At 39.2% G+C, this 21,491-nt stretch overlaps 1 protein-coding gene across 1 annotated transcript; it reads right to left on the reverse strand.

The window, feature by feature from the left end:
- Positions 1-8,454: 8,454 nt before the first annotated feature.
- Positions 8,455-19,712, reverse strand: psmg1 (proteasome (prosome, macropain) assembly chaperone 1). The gene is made up of 7 exons (XM_080866126.1): positions 19,499-19,712; positions 17,973-18,076; positions 17,014-17,159; positions 15,381-15,443; positions 14,113-14,311; positions 11,148-11,278; positions 8,455-8,946 (listed from the first exon to the last, which is right to left on the reverse strand). The coding sequence occupies exons 1-7, from the start codon at positions 19,615-19,617 to the stop codon at positions 8,869-8,871; spliced, it is 840 nt and encodes a 279-aa protein (XP_080722252.1). The 5' UTR covers positions 19,618-19,712; the 3' UTR covers positions 8,455-8,868.
- Between the last annotated feature and the right edge of the window lie 1,779 nt (positions 19,713-21,491).

Here is a 21,491-nt window from a genome sequence, read left to right on the forward strand (position 1 = left end):
CTCTCCTCCTCCTCAAGCTTTAGTCGCTCCAGAATCAGCAGCTCCCTCTCCTCCAGCTTCTGCTTGGCCTCTGCGAGCTGTTGAACTCTCTCCAGCCTCCTCTCCTCCTCCAGACGCATCTGTTCTTTCTCTGCTTTGATCCTTCAGTGAAGACAAGAACACACGAAAGGAGATTTTCACTGACAATAACATGTAATCTAAGTTTAAAGGAGGTTTTTTTTAAAATGACTTTGGATATCTATTGTATTCCAAGCAAGCTCACTGTTCAGCTAAGAAAACAAATGTTTTTATTTCCTCTACTGTGAAAATGTGTCATGTTAGAGAGATCTGCTGTTTGACACTTTATAGAGAGATCTCAGGATTTAGATTCACTTTAATGGAACACCCCAAACCACAAGAGGAAGCGATACAGCATGGTACGCCTGTCCTCTCTTCACCTTGCTGTCTGTTTCAGGTGCTTCCTGTGCTGCTTGTTCTCCTTCACTTGCTCTCTCTCGATGTTCATGGCCAGGCGGCGGTGCATCAGGAACTGAGACTTGCGCTGCAGAGACAAACACGCTGTCTGTGACGTCTGACATCAAACCAGTAAAGCCAAAGGTTTGTGCATGCTTCTGATTCCTACCTGTCTTTTCAGTTCTTCTTGGTCAGTCAGAGGCCAGATTCTGAAGCTGGATGTGAATCCCGAATCAGGTTGTGATTGTTCAGGATTCCACAGTGGACGTTCACTTCCCTGAAAAGCATACAAATAAAATAAAGACGAGTGAAGACTGATCTACTGACCCTCAGCCAAAGTAATGTATGTATGAAGGTGTTAAAAGCACATTATTATCAAAAAGTTGACATTTAAACAAACATTTCTTTTAATAAAAATAAAAATGTATTCCTCCAAAATATCAGTTTATAAGCATAAATAGATATTCAAATATTAAAAAATTGACTTTATTTTATTGGTTAATGTTGACACATCCTATAAGAACTCATTTTAATAAGAGTTTCCTGCACATTCAATCTCTGATTTATCCTATTCTCTGCTACAGAGCTACTTTGTTATATTTCCCTTTATTAATTAGATACTGTAGTTTGTACAGTATTTATTGGATAATACTTCCCTTAAAAGCCAGGTTAGATTCCTTGACCAATCAAAAAGTAGTGCCTTATTACTTAATGCTATAACTTAGCATTAAGTAATAATGCTATTAGTTAATAATAAGTAATAATTACTTAATGAATAACATCTGTAAAGAAAAACGCCTCCAAAAAAGCAAAACTGTGCCAATCATAACATAAAAAAAGAAAAAGACACAAGCATAATATACAAAAAAGCCTTTGAAGAACAAGCCTGAGATATTTGTAACCATTAGAGGTTACAGCTTTAAGAGACCTGACTCTATCTGAAAGATAGAGTCAAAAACATAGAGAGCAGCAACTTATTGACACCTAAATGTCTCTCAAGGAGGGGCTCAAAAATGTGGTGTTTGCCACCACATTTTCTCCTTTATCTTAACAGTTACAAAGAAGTATCAGTAAATATTGGCATATTTTATCTGGTGACCCTTCCACAGGTCATTTGTTCAATAATAAATCAATTTGTGCTAAAAACCTGAGAGAAATACTAGTCAGGGCTCATTGCCATAATTATTTATCCTTCTGCTTTTCTGCTGTACCAGGAGATAATCCCCCCATGTCTAAACTGGGAAGCTATGATGTAAGCGGATACCTATTCAATATTTGATATTGAATATATGTTTTTGTCATTTAGCTGCAGAATATTTATGGATTTTTTCAACATCTGTTAACTTTAGTGTTAACTTTCTGCCTACATATATTATATTTATATTTTTACACATTTATTTTTCCTATGTCTAGTGATTTTAACATCATAGATTATGTGTGTATATTGATATTGTCTTCACGCTATTTAAAAAAAAAAAAAACTGTATTTTTGTATGTTGTGCTGGTTTTATTTTATAATTAGAGTTCTGGTTTCTGAATGTTACAGGAATCTAACCTGACTTATTGTGACTGTTGTCTGTATTAGGCTACCCTGATTATGACTTATTGCTGAAATATTTCTGCAATTAATAAATAAAGAAATAAATAAATATAAAGAACTTTCTACTTTTTTGCTGGCATCTTATCCCTTTTCTATTGGCCAATATTTATCTCCATTCATCCCATTGATCCCATTAGTGCCCCCTGCAAACCTGAAAAGGATAAGTGGAGGCGAATGGATGGATGGATCAACAGTAGCAACTAAAAGCATTACAAGGTAGTGTAGTGCACTGAAAATGTATAACATTCATATGCATAACTCCATATGTACAGGCTGCAGCTGGTAAAGATTGAAGTTATGCCACAGTTAAGGTGCGTGCAAAGTGAGAAACATTTAAAACAAGTGACAATTTTAATAACACTCTAGTTTTTTTCCCACAGGTTTACTCATCCAGCACACTCACAATCTCGAAACACTGTTTTTTTAAGATACACACAACCCTGAGGCTAAACTCATATCTGTGTGGTTAGCTGACAGCTCACTCAATTTCCTGTGAAAACAAGTCAACACAAAAACAAAAGCAAAAATCTGTACAGACAGAGGAAGCCTGTCATAAGCCTTACTTTATGTTACTGTCCTTGTTTGGAGCTTATAATGATTCACAAGATGTGAGAGGGAACTGGACATTATATTTATATATTTTTTTTCCATTAACCTCACACACATCCATGTCATTATCATGATGATGATGATGTTGATGTGGTAAAATTAAACATTACAGCCTGTAATGAAATAATGAAACCTGACCTGGTTTCAGGCTTATAATTCTGCTCTTTGAGGCGTTATATCATGCTCATAAACTTTGAACTATACGTGTTTTTGGCAAGAGTGAAACAGAGGCTCACTCTTAAATCTTTAGCCCTTGAAGCTCTTTGTTGAACTGAGTGCTTTCAGACCTGCTTATGGAACAGAATAACTGGATGTTGGTGAGGGTGGACTCTGCCAGTGCAGAAACCCAGGAACTTTTCTAATGGCCGTCAAACCACGTCTTTATCGGCATACACCAAAGTATCAAAACTCATCATTAAAGGTACAGCAGAGGTAATCAAATCTAATCTTTGTGGGTTGAAAGAGTTGAGTTTATCATCATGCTCTAGCCATCCCATGTAGGCAAAATAATTCTTAAGAATCCACATTGGACTTTAACATTAAGGGCAACGATTTACACTCAATAAACACTATGTAAGGCATTTAAAAATGCAGCAATAGAGAAGAGGAGAAAAGCCTACTACTCTTCCTAGCACTGAGCTTTCAGCCTGACATCCACCAACAGTTAAAGCATCAGATTTCCTGTTTACCATCACATCGCAAAAAGCCAAGTTCTGACCTTTGCTGTAATCGGTAAACTGCCTGATCATCAAACTTACTATCTACATCTTGCTGTTTTTAGCCTGTTTATATATGGTGTAGCTACCATGTAGCCACCTATTAATTCAACTTCCCATTTCTGAGTGGCTTGTCCAGCTCCCTGCCGTAAATATACCCAGCTTTATCTTCATTTTTGAGTGACTGAGGAGGAAGCATAGGGTCATTTTCCATAGACTTGTTTCTTTTTACAACCAGGAGTCACCCCCTGCTGACTATTAGAAAGAATGGAGTATTAGGGTACTTCCATGCAGGCTTCACTTTTAAGATCCAGAGGTTTTACATCCATCTTTTAAATACTATATGACATGAAAGTGAAGATAATTTTTAATGGAGGTGTACAGCAAGTTCCAAATTCACTGAATTTCAATGTTGGTTTTTGACTAAAAAAGCATCTTACAGTGCAAATGCTCCAAATAGGAGGCTGAGGAGCAGCCTGAGGGTCGCAGATGCCAACAGACTCAATAAACTGATCCGTAAGGCCAGCAATGTTGTGGGGATGGAGCTGGACTCCCTCAAGGTGGTGTCGGAGAGGCGGATGCTGTCCAAGATAAAGACAATGTTGGATAACACCTCCCACCCACTCCATGACATGTTGGTCAGTCACAGGAGCTCGTTCAGTGAGAGACTGAGATTACCGAAAAGCACCACTGAACGACACAGGAAATCATTCCTGCCTGTGGCCATCTCCCTGTACAACGCATCCACTTAACACACTGTTTGCTGCTACAACTACACATGTTTCTTTTCCAAATATTTATTTATAAGTGACTTATGTATGTATGTATGTATGTATGTATATATTGTACTATTCTTAGTTAGCGTATTGTCTGTCTTGTCTTAATGTTGGTTTAAAATGGAGCACTGTAACAAAAAATAATTTCCCCCAGGGATCAATAAAGTATTCTGATTCTGATTCTGATTCTGATAATTTAATCGTATCTGTAACTATGTGGTGGCCGAGTTGGTCGGTAAATGTGTGGATATAATGAATTTCACGTTAAGAAAAACCATTAAAAACTGAAAGGAATAAACATGGGACACAGTTTGAATATTCAGTCACCTTCTGTTGAACAAGTGGACATTCATGTCGACTGGTGAAGACAACATCATCTTCCTCTCCTAGAGCATCCTCCTCTGCTCCCAGAGCATGAGATTCTGCTTTCTGTGAGGTGAAGGGGGAAATGTTTAATTATAACCCGAATATGGAATTATGGGTTTGAAAAGAGGAACAAGCATGAGACACAGGCGCTCACGTGTCTCGTTTGAGAGATGTTCCAGCTGCCTCCAGGAAGTTCTGACGTTGTTTCCTCTTGCTGCATCACCTGACAGGCAGCCAGTCTGAGTCTGACCTGCCTCATGCCTTCAGCAGACTGGAAAATTGTGGAAATAAATACAAATCCAGATTAATCAGTGTCACATTGTGTGAAGTCACACAAGGAACAGTGGAATCCTTCTGCAATCCAAGAACAGCACACTTTACACACTGCAAAATATAAACAATCCGACACAATAAAAAATAAAGAAAAAGAACATATACAGATAACAAGGTCTCAACAAATACAGTAGATGGACGTTTGAGGCAGATACTGCAAACTTCAAATAAATGTCTTTTGAATTCAATGATAATACTTTTAAAACATATTTTAAAAACTTTAAATAACTTTAAAGGCTGAATCCTATAAAGAAGATGACTATCAGTTTACAAGTGGGATGAAAACTCGATGCACCCCTGGTGGACAATAAGAAATGCAGACACTCTTTGTAAATATCTACATTACGTTAAATTTCTCAGCCACACCTTACCCACACACACGTCTCTGATCAACATGTCATTAAGGACAAAAAAAATATACAGGCTTAAGAGCTTCTTATAATCAGGAAAGACTTCGGAAAGCAACCTCTGAGGCCTACAAATGGAGCCACAAACTGCACTTCTTCTAAAGGCCATTTGAGGCTTGATGCGAAAGATCGTCAGTCTCAATAGACTCACATGTTATATGAGCACATTTACAGTTTTGGTCTCTATGGATACTTGCCCCCTTTAATGACACCTGTATGGTGGGTGAACATTTTATAATTCATCTGCTTGGATTTTGTTAAGCCTTAAAGTTAGGGTGTCGTCCTGTGACTGACAGGAGGTCCTAAATAGGCAGCCGTGGCCAATCAGTGTCTGCTAGGCCTCAGCTTCACCTATTTGAAGTAACTGAACTGAACTATTTTGCCATTTTTAACATCACTACCATCCTACCCTAAAAAGCAACTAAGCTGAAAGCACATCTAAAACTCACATCTCACTAAAGTTTAGTTCTCTGGAGGGTGCACACATTGTACCTGTAATTATTTACTAATATCTCACCTCCTGAGGTCTCCTCTCCATCACCCTTTGCTGTGCAGCAGTTCTCACTGTCTCACCTTCACGATGGGTCCAGATGACTCGCATGTCAGGTGTCACCTGGACAAAAAATACACCATATGCAACAATACAGGACAAGAAGACAACAACATCAGCAGCAGCAGGAAAGGCAATCAGAGAGCTCAGCTATCCGTGTGTTTAAAATGTGGTTTCACAAAGTTTTCTCAGATATGAGGAGCTGCTTCATCTAAGGGTTTTATGTTACATCAACATAATCAACATGCCATTTAATTAGATATTAAACTTAATAAAACACCTGGAATATATTTGATAAATTTAACAATGACAATGATAGTACATTACAATTTGTTTTACCTTTTCTAAATGATAGTCAAAATAACTCAATAATGTTAGCTATAAATCTGGTTAGCTGCAGTGTTAATTTCAGGTGGGAATCTGGGGTGAAAGGAACATAATTAACCCGTGGCTCAGGGGGTTGAGAATCGCATCTGTAACCGGAAGGTCACCGGTTCGATCCCTGGGCTCTCTGTCCTGGTCGTTGTGTCCTTGGGCAAGACACTTTACCCTACTTGGTGTTGGCCAGAGGGGCCGATGGCGCAATATGGCAGCCTCGCTTCTGTCAGTCTGCCCCAGGGCAGCTGTGGCTACACCTGTAGCTTGCCTCCACCAGTGTGTGAGAGTGAATGAATAGTGGTATTGTAAAGCGCTTTGGGTGCCTAGAAAAGCGCTATATAAATCCAATCCATTATTATTATTACTTCATTTGTGTCAAGTTTTTTTTTTTTTTTTTTACCACTGGATCTGTCTGCAGCTGCTGTCTCTTCTTGAACAAATGTGCTTTCTGTGCCACACGGTGGCGCACTTCATCCTGAAAACGCTGAAGGCTCTCTTCGTTCTCCCTCCTCTTCTCTGCCTGTAGCTCATCAGTCAGCAAAGCAAGAGTCTAAACCAAGACACAGGAAAACTAGTTTAGAAAACTGTAGTGAAGAAAACCAAGGGTAACTAAGACTTGCACCAGCTAACCTTATATAAAATTTGCATCTAGGGCAAGTCTACTTGCCAGTTAAATGTCCTTCTATTCTTTAATTAATGTAAAATCCCCCTGTGTCTATATTGATATTGATAAGTCTATAATCTTGCACAGTTGGAATTTAAATAGAAATTTTCCAGGTTTTTCTTACCAAATCACAAGTGCACCCATTCATTCATAGTCAGTAGAAGAGAGACAGAATACATGTGTGTTAATGAGAAGGAGACAGGTGTAATAGCGAAAGTGGATGACCACTCACACCAGCAGACAGTGCACATGAGAGGTAAAAAAGAGCGTGCAAGCAGGGTGGAGCAGGTGGAGATGAACATCAGGGTGATTTATGACAGTGAAATGTGAAATGTCTTAGAAACATAATTTTAAAGTGAAGAGTGATTTTAGATTAAGACCACCCAACATTAATAACAGTTATAATAAATGTCTAAATTGCAATGGATTAAACTCCTCCGGTGTGAATATTTGCTTATATATCGATAGTTCTTTAGTATGAAGTAAATTTAAATGGAAAGGAGACGGGAAGGAGAGCTTATGTCAACAAACAGTAACTGTCAGCAGTTAGCTTCTCCACATCCAAACTTACAGCCGGATGCTCCACGAAGTCTTGTCCGCCCTCCACCCAGGCTCCCACCGCCACCACCGCCTGGTTCCTCTCAGCCAGCACTCTGCTGGCTCTGAAGGCTCGGTGTTCCTTCATCCGCCCGACTGGAGCTTTGTTCCTGCCGTTTTTAGGAGCTATAACCCGGTTAGCATTCATTGGTAGCCTGGTAACCAGGCTAACGTTTTAAGCAGGGCTAACCCACAGACAGCAATATTTTTACGCGGGCTTACTACAGACAGACACAGCACATACATCGACTCTATTATGCACGATCTCCACTGTTTAAATGGCAAAAAATAATTTTTTTAAAAGCACCTGTTACGAGGACCTGTGAACAATCTAGACCAACTGGTTTGTTTGAGTTTCGCTCACTTCAACTTTTTTGAGCGTTTTGGGGTTCACCGGCGCACTGCTGCCCCCATCTGGCCAGGAGGAAACACTGGCAGGGCTGTCATCCCCACACACTGGGAAATGAAACGACTCCAATCTGTCCATTTCATAAATTATAGTAATAATTTCATAAACAATGATTACATGCATACATATAACTTGAAAATGTGTAAGAAGACTTTATAATAAAGCATTTTGTTGCCTTTGTGACATGTTGCTTTCAGTTTTGTCTTTTTTCTGCACCAAAATGAAACTGTGCTTGCCATAAAATGGAAATATAGGCCCTTCTCAGCTACTGTTGGGCTTATTTTTGCTGTTGCCATAGCATGCACAGCTGACAGGAGATCAGTGGGAATAATGAGACATGCTCGCCCAAAAGGATATGTATAGCACTTAATAACTTCATGTGAGATTAATGCAAGAGATTATAGCTCAGAGGACACATCTATCAAACGTGCTTTTTCAAGGCTCACTAATCTGGGAGTGTTATTAGTTTTGCAGGCACAAAAACTCAGAAGGAACCAAAGGTTGACAGATTTCATCCAAGAATATTTGTACCAAATTTTATATGCATTCAAAAAATACTTATCTGACTCTCTAGAAAAAAAAAAACCCAATAAAAATATTTATAAAATTGACTTTATTCAGGAATCAGAGAGGGAGGAAAACGGAGGAAACTTTTGAGCAGTTTACAAATCTGTAGTTTCAAGTAACCTCAGCTGTTTTTATCCCCGATGGAAATGTTTTTACGTGGACTGTCTGTATCACCTTGTGGAACGATTTAGCCTGTAATTCTTAAGAAAATAGTTACAGGCAAGTTAAAAGTTTATATATGTTCTCCATAAAGCTGCAACAGCTTTCTTGGTATGCATCTGCATTTCTTTGGAAACTTTTAGGACCTATTATTTATGGACAGACTGAAGTAAATAATTAAACTTAAAAGATTTCTAATATTTTTTTCCTTAAAATGTCTTTATTTTAAAAAATGACAGCATTTTACGACAGAAAAATAGAATTACAGAGGGTGCAGCACGGACTCAGATGTAAAGATTGCTCTGAAGGTCGGTGGTCCTGACAAACTTGCGCAGGGCATCTGTGCTTGGAGACGGATCGAGCTGAGGAGAAAGAGAAATGCAGGAAATTAAAATGAAAAACAGTTTCGTTTCATTTAAATACAGCTTTTTGTTTTATAAACCCTCATGGATTTGATGACTGATGTTCTCTAAAAACTTGCAAGGGTTTCAAAGTATATAAAAGAGATCTCGGGTATAAATAAAGCGCATTTCCATCGTTACAGTAGGCACTGACAAATTTGCTGAAAAAAAACCAACAAAAAAACAACTCATCTTCTTTGATCTTAGACACCTGACTTGTGAAGTAACCAAAGACAATGTTGCCTGAGTCAGAGCTGGAGCATGAATCACTCTTGGATAATTCATCAGCAAGGGAAGAGCAGCTGCATCGGAAAGGATCGTTGATAATAAGTCAAACATGCAAACCTAAAACTTTCTTGGGAGATTTTAATCTGAGACTCCGAGGGCACTTTTTCGCAAAGTTTTATCAAATCAAAAATCTTAAAGGTTGAAAGAGAAAAATTATAACACAAGCTGCTGCTGGAATCCCTGCTTCTGGGTTTGGTTTCATTTGGGAACCATATTTCAGATAAATTCAACAGTGAAGCACTTTCATTTGGCTTCCACTCTGATTCTGCCTCTCCTGCACTGCAACAAGCCGTCAAGGCTCATGGGTGTTGTATGGATTAGAGCTATCCACCACGCAGGCCTGATGAACAAAAATGTGATTACTGACAAGATTAAGCCGTTAATGATCCTCGTAATAAAGTAAACCTACAGAAGTTTCACATGAGTTTAGATTGTGAACTGTGTCTACAAGAAATCTCAAAGGTCTAACCAGACAGTCTAAGGAGCTTGGAAAGAAAAGCGTCTGGACTTGTTTAAGTTGCTTGAAGACGTTTCACTTCTCATCCGAGAAGCTTCTTCAGTTCTAAGAGTCAAATGGTGGAGAGTCCCAGATTCTCTCCACCACGATGACTGAGAACCTTCACAGACGTCTAACCAAACACTCACTCTTGTGGCCCGGGAGTCATTTTTGACCAGAAGGAGTTCTTTAACATCGATTAAACCCATCTAGGACTACCTTTATTTATCAGATCAATATAGCTAAAATTAGAAATATCCTTTTCATGCTGAAAACTAGTGCTGCTGCATTTGCATCTTTTGTGAAGGATTATCAGTGTGCGATCTATGCAGATGTCCTAAAGTGGGTTGGAACAGGAGATTGAGTTCACCACAAAGCCCAAAAACATGTTAAACATTAAAAAACAACAGGAGAAAAAACAGAAAATGCAGTGGACGCTTCCTATTGTTTTAAATACTCTGTATGAGTCTCTGTTATAACGTTGCTTTTCTGGCTTCTGGTTAACTTGATATCAGGCCCCTCTTTGTGCAACAAGCTCCCAGTTAGGGTATAGTTAGGCTGGAAGAGGTGACCCTGAGCTATCCCGTAGTTAATGCTGCTGCAGGCTCAGACTGCTGGGAGACTTCCCATGATGCACCGACCAATCTCAACTCTGCTCTTCTCATTCACAATGCATCTATACACTGCTACTGCATAGCATTAAATTCTGTCTGCTCACTCCTGTAGTTTGCTTTGTATTGATCTCTCTCTGCTCTTCCTTTGTCTCTCTTCTCTTTCCCATCACTTCTCTGAGCCTGGTTCTGCTGGGGATCTCTTCCTGTTAAAAAGGTGTTCTTTCTTCCCACTGCCGCCGTGTGTTTGCTCATAGGTAATCTTCTGATCATTTGGGTTTCCTCTTGTACTATTGCAGGGTCTTTACCTTACCATATAACATGTCTTGTTATATGGTAAGGTTATTGCGTTGCTCTATAAATAAAATGTAGGTGAATCTTAAAATAAATAGAGGTTGACAACAAAATAACAAATGCTGAGCAACCTATTTACAAAATGAAAGTGTTTATGACTTCTCTTAATCACACACCTTTTCAGGAGACACTTTCTTTCAGTTTCACTCACTATCTGTGACTTTTAAATGACCTGTGGGAGCTCTGACTGTGGCTATTGCTCGAAAGACAGACCTTAAAATTGAAATAAACTTTTGAAAGTTTGCTCCTCAAACTTTACAGCTCTATTTCCATCAGCATTAAAACCTGCAGTGGCGTCATCGACTGGGGTTCAGCCAAGAGAGCGGCTCAGTAGATGTAGGACATTCGTGTGCATCCTTCCTTTGTGACCTTTTTAAAAGCCTCTTCAGATATAAAAAGGAAAAACAGCTCACCTGTATAGATCTGCCAAGTTTGATTAATACAGGCTTGTAGGTCTCCATGGTGACAGAGTCAGGGCCAATGACATCACTGTAACACTGGTAAACAACAGCGGCGATGCGGTGGACCTGGCAGTGGTTCAGTACTGATGAAACAGCACAAAGAAGAAGAAGACACCAAGGTTATTGATATGAGGTGTGCGTGACCGTCCAGTGATCTCCTGATGATACATCTGTTTGTTTGGAACCTGCGTCTTTAAGAGCACTCGCACCAAAAATCAGGATGCAGGACTTTGTGTTCTCAGTGAGTGGAGAGGAGCCTAATGGCACCACATTTCATTCAGTTGGCAGAAACTGTTGTCCAAAGCGACTTCTCAAACACACACAGACACACATCAGGAGCAAACTGGGGTTCAGTATCTTACTCAAGGACACTTCAACAAGAAAAGCTGGGAAACAAACACAGCTAAAGCTTTATTTACAGAACTTTTACAGCCTATTTCACTTTGTCCCATTACTGAAGAGAAAGACTGGTGCTGTGCAGCAGAACTAGGTGTTAAATATGTGTCTTTATAAAGCACCTTCTTAAAGCCACTTTAAACGGAATTCAAGACCAAATTGGAAATGACATACACAGAAAGTGAAAATATTTTCAAGTTAAAACACTGATCTCAGTTCACAATGAACAGTAAGATATTTTCAGCACCTCGCTTATTTCCCAAGGGGTCACCACAGTGGAAAGAGGCAGCTTGCCTGATGCAATAATCCCATTAATCTGGTCTTTGACCAGCACTTTGAGTGCATTAACTTGTGACCTCTTTAGGCTGGACTTGTGTCTCCATCCAGGGAGTTTTGGCATGTATGTGTTAACCACTACACCACAGAGCCCAGATACAAAAGATGGACATAGCTACTGTGACGTCAAACTGAGCTTTGGTGTCTTGAAACCTTTTGCAGTGGGCAAGGTGTGGATGTGATTGAAACCGCATGCTCACAACCCAGTGACACGTCAATAACAAGACATTAGCATGAGCATACGCCAGATAAACCATTCTGAAATTTAAACAGACAAAATTCACAAAATGGGCTTCATGTTTTAGTCAGCATGACTCAAATCACATGACCAAGCCCTTAAACTCATAAGCAAACAGAGGTTGGGGCCGAACGCTGCTTTTACTCAGACTTCTACAGTAGGGGTGGGTTTTTATAATCGATTCATCGATTAAAATCGATTCTGGCTTGGATAACGTAAAATCGATTCATTAAAATCCTGAATCGATTTTTTAATATAAATTTATTTTGTCCGAAATGCCAGAATCTCTGGTGACATCTCACAAAATTTCAAGAACCACCAAACAGTAAATGAGAGCAGGTACTGATTCTGACCCGCGGATCAGAATCAGTTAGATGTCGCCTTTCTCACAGTCGGGGCTGAAAGCCGACAGCTCGCTGATCAGGGTCCGCGCTTTGTGTTCACGCCCTTTATGCGCTGATTCTAAAGCTGTTAGTTTGATCTCTCTCCAAACAATATTGACCGAACCAGCAGCTAAAGAAGATCCAAACGCTTCACATAAACATCGTCATGAATTCACTCTTTTACTGTTTTGCTTCCATTGCGATGCGCAGCTCTCTCTCTCTCCCTCCCCCCCCCCACCCTCTCTCTCTCGAACAGTTTCCCTTTCTTCATTATTCGCTTGCTTGTTACGCACAAGTCTACCGCTGTTTACAGGCTGTCGGCCGCTGTTTTTTTCCCTTTTACATTCTTCCGAAAAGAAAACCTCATTTCTGCTGTTCAATACTGAACAAATTTAAACTTTTTAATATTATTCAAAATGCAAAATGCTTAGCCGTGTGTCTAATAAAACCGCTGTAACGTCAGAGGTAATGTTCATTAATTAATGGTTTTCTTTCGTTTTTGATGTACTGCAGAATATTTTTATAAAATCCCAGGCCAGGAAAATCACCTTCATGTTTTTCTGCGTTTTATCTTCAGCTACTTTGACACAAAGGCATCTGCTGTGATGCTCACACCTTGGATAAAGTCTTGCGAGTGTCAGCTTCCTTTTTATAGATACAAAAATATGTAAATGTTCTGATCTGAATTATACTTCTGACTGTCAAAATTTCCCAGATTTAAATCGAATCGAATTAAATCGAATCGTAGATCGAATCGATTTGGGACCTTGTGAATCGGAATTGAATCGATTCTAGAAATCAGTGACGATACCCAGCCCTATTCTACAGTACTGGGGTGTTTGTGCAAGCACCGGTGTCGCCCTCTGGTGGTCATGAAAAACGTTTGAGGCAATTCCTTTGCTAAGGCCTAATTTATACCAGAAACATGACTTGTTGTATGTCTGTGAGAAAATTACTTCTTCCGGTTTCTTCTTTTCACAGTAATTGTCCTGGTCATCTACACTGTTTCAGATAAATGTCTTATAGAAGTAGGATAAAACTCCTGAGTTAACACATAAGACTCTATAGAAACTCTGTAGAGGGTTTTTTCATTAATTTATAAAGAATGGGAATACGGTCTGCAGAACTAGAGCCTGACCAGTAAATCACCTGGATTATATTTCTGGCTGATTTTGGCCTATCAGAGATTTATTCATGTATATGTTGTTCAGTAGGAGAATCTGGTGCTTGGCAGGTGTTGATTTCAAACATGGAAAGGAAACAAGAGGTGCACATGACACCAAAATAACTTAGGAAAGGTTGCCTAGAAGGCAGGAAATCTGGGTTAAAGGAAAATGCCTCCCTAACCCATCTGTAAGAATAAAGCTGCCATTCAATCAAACATCAAAGGGGGTTTTTTTCTGCTAAATTTGCACAGCAATACCACGACTGGGGAAACAGAGTTGCAGTTTTTTATGCAGCGTCTGTAGGTTTTCCTTGTGCGTTTGCAAAATGAGAGAGAAAAAGAAGTACGAACAGTTTAAGTCTGAGACATCCGAGTCACGCAGTCGTGCAACAGTAATACCTGCAGCTGCAAGTCCAGTAACTATGTTGGGTTGCTCCAGTGACTGGCAGACAGGCTGATCACCAAAAGCACTGGTGTGGAGAGAGCGCAGGAAGGGAGCGGAGCTGCCGCCCAGATAGTCTGCCGTCTTATAATCAGCCACAGAGGTGTCTGACAGAACCGTCACATTCAGCTCTCTGAGCTGCAGACAGTCAAACACCTACAGGAGACAAAAGAAACACACAGTCAGGCAAACAACACTGTAACCATGCTGGTCACGCTGAAAAACCTCCATGTCTCACTGTAATCTCAGTGTGTGGTTAAAAAAAAAAAGCCAGTAAATAAATAATTACTGTACACTCAGTGGTTGATTTATTACTGAACACATAAGGGACCTAATATGTACCAAGAAAACGTTCCACACTACCACCAGCCTGAACATTTGGCACGAAGCAGGATAGATCAATGTTGTTTACACCAAATTCTGGCAGCAGGACTGGAGACTCGTGAGACCAGTTGATATTTTTCCAATTTGCTTCTGTTTTGGTGTGCCGGTGTCTAGTACAGCCTAGTTTATTGTTCTCAGCCAAATGGAGTGAAATTTTCTTTGGTCTCCTGCTGCTGTAGCCAATTTGAAGGTTTAGTGTGTGAGATGCTACCCTGCTTTTGCACTATAACAAATCCCAGGAGATCAGCAGTTTCTGATCTCTATAACCAGCCTGTGTAGCACCAACAACCATCACAAGATCACACTTTATCCCAGTTCTCCTGTTTGGTCTAAAAATCTGAGCTTCTTGATCATGCCTGGATGAGATACTGGTAAATGTATATTATAGCAAACCTTATGCTTTATGATGCTGTTGTGCTTCACAAGTGAAACAAAAAATAAATAAAATTGTGCTGAACTAAAAGAAGAAAAAAAATGGGTTTAGAGACTGAGAAGCAGATGCTGGCCTGGAGGGCTCTGCACAAAGAAAAAACAAACTGTATATAAATGATGGAAGTTTGAAGTTTAAATGCATTAAACTTCAAGGGACAACTGCTGTAAAAAGTTTTATTTGACCTCTCTAATCTGAGTTTATAGGCTCAGCCGGTAGTTTCTTGCATGAAGCAGGGCTTTCTTTAAATCGGGCTTAGCTTATGAGCATTCAGTGTCAAAAATGCTCAGCTCAAGTCCTCAGAATGGGTCGCCAACAACCACTGGCTCACATTTCACATCATAAAAAAAGTCTAGGTTAACAACATAACACAATCTCCCTGCAGTTCTTCGCTTAGTTCATTAAACATACCTTTTCTGTCCACTGAAAAAGCTGGTCTTCTGCAACGTAGCACGACACCTGGCATATCAAAACCTTCAAGGAAAGAAAAATAAAACTTTTTATGCAACTTTCATAATTTTAAAAAACTAAACATTTTCAGACCTTTAATATTCAAATGCAATAGGATTTCCCCATATTCTAACTGATTAAATGAGTTTAAATCAGAGAAGAGTAAATCAACATTTTAAGCTCTGCAATAATTAGTTAAAGTTGTTGAATTAAAGTCAAACTAAACACCCAGAGGACCGACAAGTATGGATTCTTAAATATTCAAATAATCCAGAAGTTTGTGTGGCCATTTTTTGTCTTGAATATAGTGTCTCTAGTTTTGTTTTTTAATACTACTACAAACCCACCTACAAGGTATTTGCCACCCAAAACATTAAAGAAGAATGTACTTGACACTGAAAGACATGGGACCGGGAAATTTGGGGCCCCACAGAAAGACAAAGATTAGTTTAGGTGGTTCTAAACTGGCTAAACTGGGTGTGAATGTGAAAGAGAATGGTTGTCTTTCACTGGGATGAACTGTGACCTTTTCCGGGGTGTAACCCGCCTCTCACTCCAGGACAGGGGACAGGCTGTAGCCACCCCTTCCACTAAATACGTAGCTAAATTAGTTTGATTCAACACACACACTTACGTTAGAGCATTACTTTACTATTTAGTCAGTTAATTGTCAGAGATTTCAATCAGGAACATGAGGTCAGCAAACACTGGGTATTTTGCCTTTATCAAAAAACATAAACCAATGATTTATCTTCTAACTCACATTAAAGTTTTCTTTCCACCAATGACTGATTAAAGTGGACGCATTACAAACTTCTTCAGGCTTCTCGACTCTTCAAAGAAAAATCACGTTTATTGATCCTACACTGAACTGAGAGCTTTATTTAGACTTAATATCCCTGCTTTTGCTGCATTATTTTCCACCACACACACCAACTACTGTCTAAAACACACTCCCCACCCTTTAAATCAGCATTAAAAATGAAGGTTGTGCTAGCAGGACTTTTAGTAAATCACTGATCTTTAAATTAATGGCCAACTGTCGCGGTATCTGCTGTCCACAGCTGCTCCTGTGGTCCCCCAGTACATTAAATCCCAGCAGCCACCTGAAGGCAGCAGGACACTCGTGATAAATCTGAAGCTTCCTCGGCAGCGCAGGAGCAACCGTTCACTACATTTATCTCGATTGAATCACGTGTGGCTGAGGGCAGGCGGTTCTGCACACAATAAACCGGTCGGTTATAACTCTGACAACAGACACTAGATTACCAGGGTTCATTAATCCTCTGTGTAATGGCCTCTCTTCCAAGTTTTGTAACAGAACCAGCATTTCATTCTTTACTCTTGCACTGCACGTAATTTATTCAGATTTTTCTTTTATGATATCTCATCTGTTTGCAGCTCGACAGCGAACAGGCCGCAGCCATTATAAAGTGCCCTTGATATAAATGAGCGAACATCTCAAACAGCACTTGAAAAATATTAAACAGAAGTTCAGGAGCAAACCCATTAAACTGAATGATCATCGAGTTCTCGACCGTCAGGAGCTTTCAGATATATTTTGAAGTGCTGCCCCGCTCGGTGCGTCACTCACTGTTGGGTTGTCCTTGTGTCTGTAGAAAACACACGCTGATTCCTCGCAGCTTTGCCCCGTTACAGCTCGGCTCCTCTCGTTCCACGCCGACGCACGTCCGATTGTATTCCAGTTTGGCGTGGACAGGATGTGCACTGACAGAAAACCTGTGCAGACAGAGTCTCTCAGTTTTAAAAGAAAGCTCACAAGTTAGTCAAGTGTTTATTTCCAAATAGGAAACATGAAATAACAAGAGCGCTACTGGTATCCCTTACGGAAGGGAACAATAGCAAAAGGAAAGATTATGAGCAAAAATAAAAGTCCAGACTTAAGATATTGAAGGTAGGCTTGAAAAACTAATAAGTTTATTTAACTGGGATTACAATATAAAGTGCCTTAAGGCAACTATTGTTGTCATTTGGTGCTATATAAATAAAACTGAATTGAAAAAGATCTGATGTCAACTGAATTTTTTCAGATCACCAAAATGCATGTTGTTGCTATCCCAGTCCACAGTAGTATACAGTGTTAGTGTTGCCGAGGGGCGTGGCCTACTGCCACCTAGAGCTGTGGATCAAAACCTCACTTCAAAGAAATAAAACAGTCACCAACTCAGTGAAAACAGTTAGTTAAAAAAATTTTTAAAACTACATATTCAAAGGTTCAAGACTCATTGAATAATTGAGAAAATAAGATGCAGATTAAGTGATGATCAAAACACAAATCCCCGACTGTCTGCATTATATTTCCTGCAGTGTTTTAGCACCATAACCTACTCGCTTCCCATGTCATCATTTTTAAAAGTACAAAAGATTCTTGGAAATATTCTGTTACTGCCTCTGAGTTGACATTTTGGTCCACCATGTTCCAGTGTCCCGACGGGGATATTAAATATTCATTTAATGTGTAATAACATTGGGCATCCAGTTAAACCAATCACAGGTGAGTCAGCAGACAGGACAGAGACAGCAGCAACTTACTGGAAGCATTTTGTCCCACAGCAAGGATGAAGTCTGAACACTGCAACTTGTTTCCAGACTTCAGCGACTCAGAGACTTCAGGGCTCCAGTGCAGATGAACCTCTCTGTTTGGTTTTGTGGAGAAGAAAGAGTTTAAAGATTTTTCCCCCAATCAACATTTTTATACATTTATAAAACTTCTCCTCCTAATGAGATCTGCCAATCCTGGGTTCTGGGCTTAGTGAACAAAATATTTAAACTCAGATGTTTAGACAGCCTTCCACACGTCGTTCTACGAAGATCACTAAAATCAAGTGTATTGCTGTAATAGGACGCCACTGTTGCAACAGTTTGAGATTTTTCTTTCCTCCCATATTCCATGAACAACTTTAAGTGATATTATGGGAATTGGGAAGCATTCAGAAATCATGTACAGGGCAGGATTGCTGAGTGCTGAGGCATACAGAGCTTAAACGTCGCCTACGCGCTGCTTGCTCATTGAAAGCAGAGCTCCAAACTTCCCCTGGCATTAACATCAGCACAAAAACTGTGTGCTTACAGGTTTCCATAGATGAGCAGCTCCTGGAGGTGTAACATGAACTTTTGTCTATATAATGAATGAAAAGAAAGACAAAAAACAAAATAAAAATCTATGTGTCTACTTTTTGCCTGTCATCACACAATGTGTTGGTTTGCCTTTGAAAAACTTGATTTTAATATATTGTTTTCTCTTACATAAAATAATCATGAAATGTGCTATTCTCTAGATCGAATTCTGGAAAAACTACACATACAAATACTTTCATGATTTTGTAATGGATAATGCCTCCATCTCACCCTTCCAACCTAACATCTTCCTCTGTCAGACCAACCCTCTGTATCTCCTCCTTCATTGCATCCATTATTTTTCTCTGTTGTCTTCCTCTTTCCGGCACCCTGAAAGCTTCACATTTAAAATCCTTTGCATTTAAAGTCCTTACCCTCACCTCCTACCTTTCCTTCTCTCTGGCAGCTTCCAAACACACATCTTCTCTTCCTCTGTCTTCAATCAGCAGCACTGATAAACCGGGCTTCGACTGATTTTTATGGAAATCTCACTCTTGAGGATGCCCTTCCTGACACTACCCTAACGTTTTGTTTGACTACTAAGTTTCTGTATTATCATTATTATTATTATTATTACTAACCATTTCCGTATTTAAGGGCATAATAGCAATGACAATGTTGCCATATCTTTTTGTACACTTGACGAAAGTGTTAAAAACTGGTTCCTGCATTACGTGTGTAAATGCTGTTTGAATGGGTGAACTGAAAACTCATGTGTCATGTTAGCTCAGTTAGCTTCAGCGGCAGATATCCATCCAGCTGACAGAGTAAGAAAATGCTTAAACTGGGATGATATGGTCTGCATACCTTTGTACGTCTTAGTATTTCACTGGCAATAATCTCTGAATTTCAGCGAGCTAACTAGCTAGATTAACTAAACCCGATTCCCCTCTGCATGCTTTTTCTGCGTTCACTCCCCGATGCTACAGCTAGTTATTTACCTTTTTTCCTCCAGCTCTCTGCGGATTTGCTCATCTTCCTCGTTTTCATCAAGCTCGTCGTCGTCTTCCTCCACAGCCCGAGAGTAAACCGACAGCACTTCCCCGAAAAACGTCGCCATAATCGTTGTGCTTTCAGAACAAAGTGAAAGTTTAGCTACAGATTTTTCAGACAGGTAGCCATGACGTGCATGCCACGACTTCCGCCGGCAGCAGGATCTCTTCAGAATAAAAGCCTAATTTTAAACACTGAAATTTCAGAATAAATGAGTTGAGCCTACAAACCCAGATGACCAAACATGAGGTCCAGTGGACAGCGACAGCATTGGCCAAAATCGCAAAGAAATCATCTTTAATACTTCAAATTATATCAGTAAATTGCTGTTTAGCTCCTCCTGTGGGAATAGCAATATTTCACAATAATGAAAATACTTGGATATTTAAAAGTAGCAGTTTCGTGAAAGAACCACTCGATCTGACCAAGGTATGCAGAAGAGCATTTATAAAGGCACAACATATGAACTGAACTGATTTCTTCGACAAAACAGTGAGTTCACTGTTCTCAAATCCCCTCCAAAGTCTCCAGATGTCAATCCAACAGAAATCTTTGGGATGTGGTGGAATGGGAGAATCAAATCATGGGTGTGCAGCTGACAAATCTGCAGCAATCCCGTGATGCTATCAAGTCAGGACCAAAATCTCTGAGGAATGTTTCCAGTTGCTTGTTAAATCCATGATATGAAGAATTAAGGCAGTTCAGAAGGTCAAAGGGAGCTTGTGAGTTTTGTAAACAGATCCTTCATTAAGAGGATCTTACTTTTAACATTTCTTTATAAATAATAATGATAATAATAATAATAATAATAATAATAATAATAATAATGATATAATAATAACAACAACAACAACAACAATAATAATAATAATAATAATAATAATAATAATAATAATAATAATAATAATAATAATACATTTAAGATCAAATTTGCTGTTTGTGGCCAGTGAAGTATGGAGTTTGACTCTCATAAAGTTATCTAAATGGTTGAATCTCTTAACTCCTTGAGATAAACTATGTCAGTGTGTTAGAGCTAAATAAATAGATGCAAACTATTTTTGCATTCAGTTATCTTATATGATAGTTTTTCATTTTTCTCCAGAGTGTCTTTTAACGGTGTAAGTCTGAACCATGAAATAATTGCCAGATTTTTTTTTAACTGGAGTGTTTATTGAACTTCTCTATATATTTTTTTTTTAAAGAGAAAGAACTTAAATCTCAATGTCCATATATGAGTTTCAATTTTGGGAATTTATGAGCAATTTATTTAAGACAAAAAATGAGACTGTTCAGAGAATTTTTTTCTTTTTTCTTTCTTTCTTTTTTTTTTTTTTTGTTGTTGCTTACAGGAGGATTCCTGTTAATTTTTTTTATCGTTTCTGGGCTGTGAATGAACAGGACAAATGATTAAAACAAGAAAAGGTATTTCAATGTTCAAATGAGCAAGGGGTCAGCTTTAAGATCAAGCTTGAAGCAAGTGAAGCATAATATTAACATCTCATGTGCAGAAATACCTTGAATTGAGTGGCTCAAACATGCTGTGCGTGCACACGGAGAAGTGCAAAACCATCACTCCACACAATCCTTGGGGGAAGCTCAAAGCCCGAGGCAGCATGACTTTCCAGCGTTTTTCTGCCATTGCAGTTCACTCAAATCAATGAATGATTTAAGGCTGTGGCTCTCCATTGAATTTACATGGTGTGTGGTTTTACAATGCATACTGGCTTGAATACGACAAGCAATTAGAGTCGGGATGCCTGATGTACTATTTCTGGCCTTGGTAACGATCAGAGGTAAACTTGACATGCCACATGGCTCCACCAGCGTCTTACTGGTAATGCATAATTAACACGAGAGGAAGAAAGCAGGAATACAAAATTTCAGAAGCTTTCAAATTACCTTCAGCTGTATAGCTAGCTGGAAACACAAGCCAAGTCATGT

Source organism: Rhamphochromis sp. 'chilingali', assembly GCF_963969265.1.
Source record: "Rhamphochromis sp. 'chilingali' genome assembly, chromosome: 19".
NCBI lineage: Eukaryota > Metazoa > Chordata > Actinopteri > Cichliformes > Cichlidae > Rhamphochromis > Rhamphochromis sp. 'chilingali'.

Bases quoted from the DNA above. Each gene is read 5' to 3' on its own strand.
- psmg1 (XM_080866126.1), bottom strand. From the start codon at position 19,617: ATGGCGACGTTTTTCGGGGAAGTGCTGTCGGTTTACTCTCGGGCTGTG. The intron at 14,312-15,380 runs GTATGTTTAATG...TGTCTCCTGTAG, and splicing joins TTTTTCAGTGGACAGAAAAG to GTGTTTGACTGTCTGCAGCT. The intron at 11,279-14,112 runs GTATTACTGTTG...CTGTTTCATCAG, and splicing joins TACTGGACTTGCAGCTGCAG to TACTGAACCACTGCCAGGTC.